Genomic DNA, 9,680 nt, shown 5'->3' with positions numbered 1-9,680 from the left:
TTCGGATTTCTCTTCTATTGCTTTCCCCATCCTTTCCAGTATTCTTCTCCACTCTCACATCTCTTGGTGCTGTAGACGGAGATCTTTAGTCAAAAGCACAGCTTTTGTCTTGGTCTTCTTTTGTCCCCGGAGCCTGGAACATGATAAATGCCAAACAACTGCTTGTATAATGAATACATGGAAGATGGAATTAAGGAAGTGTCTTTATTAAACTTTCTGTTTCTAGGAAGCCCAGGGTTGGTCTACTTCTCTCCCTTCCCTAAGAAGCTCGTTGCTTCATTTTCATCAGATCTCTACTCAGTGCTTTTCTTGTCTCCATGCACAACACTGCTGCTGTATTATCACCAGTCTCAGGGTAGTAAATGTTTTTTGTTGTTGTCTTGTAACAGCTTTATTGAAATATAACTTACATACCATAAGATTCATTCAATTAAATGTACAATTCAATGAATTTCAGCATATTCAGATTGTGCAACTATCACCACAATCAATTTAGAACATTTTTATTATCCCCCACCCCCCAAAAAAACTCATACACATTAACAGTCTCCCACTTCCTTTCCATCTAGAAAGTAACCTACTTTCTGTCTGTATGGATTTGCCTATTCTGGACATTTCCTATAAATGAAATTTTACAATATGTGGTCATTTGTGAGTGGCTTCTGTCACTTTGCATGATGCTTTTAAGCTTCATTCGAGTACTAGCACGTATCAGTGCTTTATTCCATTTTATGATTGAATAATATTCCATTGTATGGAGATATCGCATTTTATTTGTCTATTCCTCAACTGATGGACATTTGGATTATTTCCACTGCATATCGGTAAATGTTTAACAATTAGCAGTCCATTAAAAATAAAAACCCTGACACATAACATTTGCTGATTTCCATGGTGTAAACATTCCCGTTGTGACTGATTGCAAGCTCCATGATGTGACTGAACACAGAATTGGAAAGAGATTTTAAACTAGGTACTCGTGAGTCCTTACAAGCCAGTTTCAACATATCACTAACCATCTTTACTGACAGATCACTCAAGTGACCAGAGACATAGCTACATGCAGTAAAGTTTCCATACATCGTCACCTTAGAATAATAGTAATAACAAAAGTAATACAACAGCTAACATTTACTGAGCACTTTTTATGTTTCAGGCACTATACTAAACATTTTTTTTTTCTTTTTAAATCTTGATCACCACTCACCTTCTTGGAAACCAGCAGCTCCAAATTACCAGGATTCTATGCTTGGTTTACTGTCTCCTAGCTGGTCTCCCTGCTGTTTATTAAATACCCCAAACTCTTCAGCACTTACTTCCTCTACCTGGTAAACTCTTTTTCTGTACTGTGTTTTACACCCTTTCTCTATGTAACCTACCCCTACCCCAGGTACACGAATTTGGTTAAAGTCATGAATTGCTCACATAGGAAACTTTATTTGCTATTTTCGGGGAAATGCAATTCCATTAATATTTACTGAGCACCCACAAGGCGCTGGGCAGTGTTAGTGAGCAAGTCCCAGGAATCCTGGGAACCAACAATCCACAGTCACATCCCAGAAAAATAACCCTGCCTGTCTCTGAGGGTGAACGACACCCTCGATTCCTCGGAGTCCGCTTCTGTGTTCAGATCCCTGCAAAACATCAACACTTCTATCTCGGACTCCCACTGGGTTCCCGCTGGGCCTCCTCGAAACGCTAACGGATTAAGGGGCGGTGAGTAGGGAGGGTTGGGGAGGTAAGGGAGCAAGAAGCGGGGAAGGAACAAGGTGCGTTTCCCTCTTCTAATCGTGTTCCAATCAGGAGTCGCGTACCCAGGCGCCGATTCCGGCCGTCCAGAGACTCTTCCAGGAACCGCCTGGCAGCCTGGGCCGTGGACTTTGGCTGGTCTGGCGTCCGTGGCTCCCTCCTCCTCTCTCCTCCCTCCAGGCTCCATGCCTCACTCAGGGGCGTGTCCTGCCCTACCTCCCTGTCACAGCGGTCCACTCATCCGGTTACAGCAGCAGTTCCAACAGCAGCGGCGGCGGCAGCCAGAACAGGAGCAGCGATAGCTCCGATTTCCGAAACAGGAGCCGGGGCAGCGGCGGCAGCTCAGTGCAGGGCACCTGTGCGGAGCAGGAGTAGCAGGACCAGGGGGTGGGGTCGGTGTCAGCCACTCTGAGCTAGAGAAGGACGAGGCATCTCCCAGATTCCACTGCTGGGAATAATCTCCAGGGGAGGTGGCGCCGAACTGGGAATACTGGTGGGGGTGAACATGTGCAGGAACAGCTAGAGGCCTCGGGGCAGGAAAACATTTGGTTCACGTGTAGACAGGCAAGGAAAGCTGTCTAGGACCATGGCAGCCTCCCGTCTGGACTTTGGGGAGGTGGAAACTTTCCTGGACAGGCACCCAGAGTTGTTTGAAGATTACTTGATGCGGAAGGGGAAGCAGGAGATGGTTGAAAAGTGGCTGCAGAGGCACAGTCAGGGTCAGGGGGCTTTAGGTCCAAGGCCCTCTTTGGCTGGTACCAGCAGCTTGGCTCACAGCACCTGCAGAGGTGGCAGCAGCGTTGGTGATGGCACTGGACCAAATGGCTCTCCCCACAGCCAGCCCCTTCCCGGTGGCGGGGACTGTGGTGGCGTTCCCTTGAGTCCCAGCTGGGCCAGTGGCAGCAGGGGCGATGGGAACCTGCAGCGGAGAGCTTCTCAGAAAGAGCTAAGGAAGAGTTTTGCCCGCTCCAAGGCCATCCACGTGAACAGGACCTACGATGAACAGGTGACCTCCCGGGCTCAGGAACCCCTGAGTAGTGTACGACGGAGGGCACTTCTCCGGAAGGCAAGCTCCCTGCCCCCCACCACAGCCCATATTCTCAGTGCGCTGCTGGAATCGAGAGTGAATCTGCCTCAGTATCCCCCTACAGCCATCGACTACAAGTGCCACCTGAAAAAGCATAATGAGCGTCAGTTCTTTCTGGAATTGGTCAAAGATATCTCCAATGACCTTGACCTCACCAGCCTGAGCTACAAGATTCTCATCTTTGTCTGCCTTATGGTGGACGCTGACCGCTGCTCTCTTTTCCTGGTGGAAGGGGCAGCTGCTGGCAAGAAGAGCTTGGTCTCCAAATTCTTTGATGTGCATGCAGGAACCCCTCTGCTGCCTTGCAGCAGCACAGAGAACTCAAATGAGGTGCAGGTCCCCTGGGGCAAAGGTATCATTGGCTATGTTGGGGAGCATGGAGAAACGGTCAACATCCCTGATGCCTACCAGGTAGGACTTTGCATTGTCCCCTTCTCCCAGAGCCCCATTGGCTTGGGAGATAAGCCTTCGGTTATCGTCTGGCATCCAGGAACACATTAATTTAGGCTCTTTACAATACAGATCTTGCTATTTAAATTCCTGAGTTTAGACTAGTTAGAATGTTACTACAGCATCTTTGATGTGTTGGTCCTTTCTTAACACCCAATGGCTTGTGAGAAGTTAATATATCACCCAATAACACCACTTATTTCTCTGTCAAGACACTTTGTCTTTAACACTTTGACACTTTGGCTGGTCTGGCATCCACAGCTCCCTCCTCCTCTCTTTAAGATATCAATGTGTGGTTTTAGTATGTGTTTGTGAGTTGCTAGAAAAAGATGTGTGCTCCAGAATTCCAGTGTTAAGATGAGCATTTTGGTGTCTTTGATGTCTTTTGGGGACCATAATGCTTCATTCTGTAAGTCAATATTGGAAAGAGAACAAAGTGCTTAACTACTTCCCTGTTCCCTTCTCTAGATTAGAGTTGTACAGGTTGTAAGGTAGGGAAAAGAGGAAAAGAAGAGGAAAGTCAGGGGAAAAATGGGCCTGTGACCCATTTGTGCCTTCTTAGTATCTATTTTAACTGTTTCTGTTGTTGAGATTAGAAAGATTGGACAGATAGAGGGGCTAGTTATCTTTAGGCTCAAATATAGCATTATCTGTAGTCAGCTTTGATAGGACTGAGCAAGTAGGTTTTTAATTTATGAAACAAACAACAAATATTGATAATTTTTTAGCAACTCCAAAGCCATCAGCAGGGTAAACATGTTAGTTTCAAGTGGAAAAGGAAACTCAACATGCCCTCATCTGGGTTTTCTGAGCCTTTCATTTTCACAGCATTTTGAACTTGATATTAGTTGCTGGATCTGAAAACCAGTCCGTTCTAATTTCTTCAGTATTTATTCACTGAATGTGATGAAACTGGATGTTATTTTCTATGAGACTTCATCAGGGTTCATAAGAATTAAAAATTCTCATCCTTGGTTAGGAAAGTTTTATAGTCATCTGGTAAGTACTTCTTCCAGTGGTCTCAGGGAGCTACATGTTTCTCTAGAGTTTAGTTGCTGTTGCTGAGAATAGCAAAAAGAGTGGGAAGGACACTAAAGGTAAAATTTTATCTATTTCATCTGAAAGTTGACAGTTTTACATAGAAAATTGACTAGCTTTTACTAAAGCCAAGTTTCATATTTTTGTGTGATATCTGCCAACCTAACACTTTAATATTAAAGGATGTTTGTCAAAATACCATTTTTGTTAACTTTTTATTATAGACTAAGTGCATTATTCATTTTATCTTTCTTGAAAACTTTAAAAGGTGTAGGTGAAGCAACAATGAATGGTTTTCAACAAGTGTTTATTTCTCTACAATCCTAGAAATCTATGAGAAGAAATACAAGCATTTAATAATTGATATGTTGAAGATTCTATACAAATTTTGTCACAAATTATTATTTCTAGAGAAATAAAACAATCACACATTTTCTTCTTTCCTATTTTTTTTCCACATCCTTATTGTATGCTTGGGCTAAAGAAAAATACCTTCCTAGTTCAATGATACTTATTCTAGCCTGGGGTTGCAGCCTTTTCTCCTTATTGCCCTTACTTTTAAACTTCATCCCTAATTGATTTTCTCCCATTTCTGTAGCTTTTATTTCTTACCGTCCTCTTTCAGGCCCTAACTTTTATTTCATACTGTCCTTTCTTTAAGAGCATAATTCTCAGCCTCTTCAACAGTTAACTTGTCTTGCTGCTATCTAGAATTGTGGCTGTAGGTGTCATCACAGGCAGGGGAAAGCAGGTTTTCGGCAGCTGATGCTTCCTGTGGGCTCTACCCTTACTCTGCAGAGTGTAAAGCAAAGTTGCCTTTTAATATTTTTGGAAGCTGACACTGGGAAAGAGGAGTTTTTCCTTTTCCCCCCAGAGTAGTAATGATGACCACAAAAGGGGACTGGGTTGTTGTGAGGACTGGCAAAAGGCAGGTAGGGGAAAGGTGCTATATGGGTTGGGAATTTACCCTGGGTTTACCTTGTTTTCATTTCTATCTGGTTAGAAAGTTTCTCTTTTCTTTTTCCATTGGCTTCTTTTATGTATCTCTGTATTTTTAACTTGGTGTAGTTTTCTTCATTTTAATTATGCTACTCTTCTTTGATAAAGCTACTTTTTTTTTCTTTATTATGGTACGCTACAGTCACCAATGGTGTGACCTTGGAGAATTTCTTAATCTCTCACAGCCTCAATTTCCTCACCCATAAAATGGGGACAATAATACCTACCTAGCAAAGATTATTTTTGTTTATCTCAATAAAATGATATATTGTGTCAAAGCCCCTAAAATAATATCTGGTACATTGCAATTACCCAGGAAATGGTAACAGTTTATGAAGATAATGATGATACCTAGTTTGCTGATATTCTTTTTCTTTCTGTTTACCTTATTTTCCATTGTTTTGCTCCTTATCTGGAACTGAGATGTGAAGTCAGCACATTTTGACCAGCCTAATCTTTTCCATGCTCCACCCTTAAATTAAGTATTTTGGAACCAGGTTTACATTCAAGGAACATGAAAATATCTATCCTTCTATTCTCTACTTAAAATGTCCCTAAATGTGGTTGGTAACACCATATCCTAGCCTATCAAAAGTTCTATACTTTGTTCCTCTTAGTAAGACATGCAATGTAAACTTTTTATAGGGTTGTTGTAGGGAAGGATGTTGCATCCTTCCCCAGTTCTAGCATTTTCCTCCATCCTTTCCATTTCCTGGTGTTACAGATTTCTCTTAATGAAAACTGACAACCTTCCAAATACATGTTCTTTTGTCATGATGTTTTAATTTGTACCAAATATGCAAGCATCTGGAAGTTTTTATGTAAATGTGTAACCATCCTTCCTGATTCTTTGTTAACTACTATATTTTTAAGGTGTTTCTTGCTCAGCTTCAGACAGTGTATTTTTTTCTTCAGAAGGTAAGATTTTTTTTTTATTGCACAGTTTCCAAATTTAATCATTTAATAATTACATTGATGATACTCTTGGGGGTTCCTAATATGGGCAAGAGAAAGGCATTGAAGGGACAAAATTATGATGATAAGTGTGGCATTCTGGAGTCAAGGGTAGAATATTTAATGAAATGCTAAAATTGAATAGAAGTTCTGACAGCCCAAAACCCCTCAGTTTATTTCATTATTTTGCATTACTTTCCTCAATTAGTCCTGAAAGACAGACTTGAAATTAGGAAAAAAATAAATTGTAAATGGAAAAAAAAAAATTCGTTTTTAGGTATTCAGTCCAGATCATAGTGACTGCAGTATACCTTTGCCCCAGATAGTTATAAGTTATTTAACAGCCCACTTTAATATAGTAATGAAAAAATTGCCCTCAAGAGGTTGAAAATAAGAACATTCAAGTAACAGGTGTTCTCTTTGAGATTATTGTAAGCATTCAGAATATAGCACTTTAAACATTCATAAAAATTGTGAGGTGAATTTTTGTCTGTGTTGATAATGATAATACAGGTGTTTGATGGGCCCGGGTATGAAAAGCAGCAGGATGTTTTGTTAGATGAACTGAGAGGAGGAAAGGGGATGACGCTGAAGGGTTACAGGTGCGCCTGTCTTTCAGAAGGCCTGATCTGTTTACACAACAGCTTCGTTTATTCATTAGTTCCAACAAACATGCACAGAGAGCCCATTATCCCCAAGGCCTTGGGTAGAGGGCCTATGGGTGTACAAAGGACAGGATATGCTTCTGCTCTCCAGGGGTGTACAGTAGACAGCCATGTACTGTCCACAAAAAACTAGTACCAAGCTGTACAAACTAAATGATGTTAGTCTTGGACAAGTATGGAGTCACTTTGTGACTGGGCTCATAATGAAAGACTTCAAGGAGGAGGCACCATTCAAGCTATAAATAGGATTAGATTTTCCAGTTAGAGATAGTTGTGGGGTAGGGAGAAGTGATTCCAAGTCCAACAAAATAGCTTCAGCAGAGACACAGTGATGACCAAGCATAAAATATGTATAAGGGAGAGTGAGTGGTTTAATTTGGCCAAAATATTGCATATTGCATATCTATGACATTCTATTGTCATAGAATGATTTGCAAAAGTAAGGTGAGGACAAAAGAAGGAAGGACTTTGAACACCTAGCTAAAGAGTTTGAACTTCACCAAGAGTAGGCCACAGGGAGCCATTAAAAATATCTTAGCATGATCAAAGTGGTATTTTGGGTAACCTGGTGGCAGCAGCTGAATGGATTGAACAAGGAGAGGCCCAAAGCTGTGGAAATAATTAGGAGTCTACTGTCATGGTCTGGTGGAGCCACTCAAAGCTGTGGAAATAATTAGGAGTCTACTGTCACGGTCTGGTGGAGCCATGATGAACAATTAAACTCAAGCAGGAACAGTGGGAATGGGCAGAAGGAGACAGATGGGAAGTGGCCTGTGGGTGTGGATTTGGGAAAGGAGGGAGGGAGGTCAATGATGACTCACATTCTAAATCCAGGAGATATGAGGAAGTGTGATGCCTTTATCCAGAACAGGGAGAGAAGCTGGGTTAAGGGGAAAGATTCTAAGTAGGGCCAGCTACATAATTTGTGGAGCCTAGTGCAAGATGGTAAAGCAGGACTCTGGCCGGGGTTAGAGAAGTCAGTCTCCCCTTCCCAAGAGTCTGTCCCCTAATCCATAGCAAGCTCCAGTCTGAGAGTCCGAAGGGATTGCAACCTCTAGGCTGGGGCATTCTCAGTATTTGGATTGAGGGTGGGCAAGGGGCCCCCGCTGAATTGCCTGCCTGAGGTGCCATGCTGCTGCCAGCTCTGGGTGAAGAGAGCCACATCCTTGCACTTCCCTGAGGTGGTGTGGGGCATGCACCTGCCCCTCTCCGCACCCTCCCCAGACCTCATCTAAGAGCAGAGTGCAATGGCAGACATGAGATGTGGGCCTCTCCCTCAGCCCATGTGACCTGGTTGCTAAGGGCAGAGGTGAGACTGGGGAGGATGGATGGGGCCTGGGACACCATGGAGCAGGGATCAGGTGGCCAAAAACCAGTCCTGGGCAGGCAGTGGGAGGGGAGACTGTATGTGAACCAAGGTTCTGGACTCTGGGGCCCATACTCCATTGTTCCATTGGACTATGCTTACAAAGCACAAATTCAATAATAAAAAGTATTAAGAATCGCACACAGCATGGCATTAAACCTCAAGCAGGGGTCTTTCATGCCACTGCACGGGTCACATACTCATAAAGCGGGCCCTGAATCTGAGTCATATGGAGTCTAAGGTAGAGAAGTTCAGTCTTAATCCAGCCTTGTCTACTGCAGCCCTTCATGTGGCCTCAGCACCATCCTAATTAAATTATAGGCTGTTTTCAATGCCCAGATAGTGCTTTTCTATTCCTGTATTTTGCATCCTTTCTGCCAGGACTACTACTTCTCCATCTTTGCTTATTTAGAACCTGCTTGCCTTCTCATGATATGAGAAGGGAGAGCTGAGTGCCTTATCCTTGAAGAGAGGAGTTGGAAAACAACACAAAAAATTATACATAAAGTTGTATTTAAGAATGCATTGCAATATGCTGATATATATTTATTATATACATTTTCTAATATGAATAACAATATTTAATACTTCGCTGAATTTCAGTTTTCTTTTTGGAATAATCTCCATTGAAATAATCACATTGGTTTGCCTCAGGAGGAATTAATTTTAGGTGTCCAGAAAATTCAGCGATGTGAGTGCTTCGTTCCCTGATGAGCCAGTGCTGATAGATATGGTCTACACTTGGGTTATTGAGTTGCTGAGATTTGTCCAAAAAGGAAGATGTTGATCATACTCCAACACTGATATTATAAAGGAATTTCATGAAATCTTATTCCAGCTTTGCACAGTGTTTAAAAAAATTCTCCCAAGCGCACGAACATGTTCACTAGCCCAGAACCAGAGTTGATTTTGTGTTTGAAGTAGGAAACTCTGCTATTTCAGCCTCTTTTCCTGACAGACACATGATCGTGATAAACACAAGGACAAATTGCATTTGCTGCTTTGTACATGAGGATAGACTACAGAAAGGCACAGTTCCTACAAAATCATGGAAAGGTAATTTAAGGTTAACTAAATTTTTTTCTCAACCCATAAGCTAAATGTTTACTAATCTGACCAATTTATTTTGGTTCCTGAGGTTTGGGTCACCTGTTTATTAACAAGGCTGGCTTAATTTGGAAGTTAGGGTTTCATGTTGAATATAATGTTGAAGAGTCATACAAACTTTTCTCTGAAACAGCTTTGAGTTGTTTTATAGGAAAGTCAACAAGATCCTTGAGGTACATTGCTTGCTGCTTATTTTAAGGGTAGCATTTTGCAATATAACCACATTCTTTTGGAAAGTGAAATTTTAATCAGATAAAGGCAGTTT

At 42.0% G+C, this 9,680-nt stretch overlaps 1 protein-coding gene across 2 annotated transcripts in view; it reads left to right on the top strand.

Moving 5' to 3' along the window:
- Window positions 1–1,971: 1,971 nt before the first annotated feature.
- The window catches only part of PDE11A (phosphodiesterase 11A), a 447,272-nt gene continuing 439,563 nt past the window's right edge, over window positions 1,972–9,680 (top strand). For both annotated transcript variants that reach the window (XM_024243401.3, XM_054549537.2), the window contains exon 1: window positions 1,972–3,247. In XM_024243401.3, coding sequence (XP_024099169.2) covers window positions 2,336–3,247 — 912 coding nt within the window. In that variant the 5' untranslated portion in view covers window positions 1,972–2,335. The remainder of the gene's footprint in view (window positions 3,248–9,680) is intronic.

The sequence above is a fragment of the Pongo abelii genome, chromosome 11 (genome assembly GCF_028885655.2).
Source record: "Pongo abelii isolate AG06213 chromosome 11, NHGRI_mPonAbe1-v2.0_pri, whole genome shotgun sequence".
Taxonomy (NCBI): domain Eukaryota; kingdom Metazoa; phylum Chordata; class Mammalia; order Primates; family Hominidae; genus Pongo; species Pongo abelii.
Note: the sequence above shows the minus strand (reverse complement) of the source record. Positions and strands in the feature narration are given on the sequence as shown.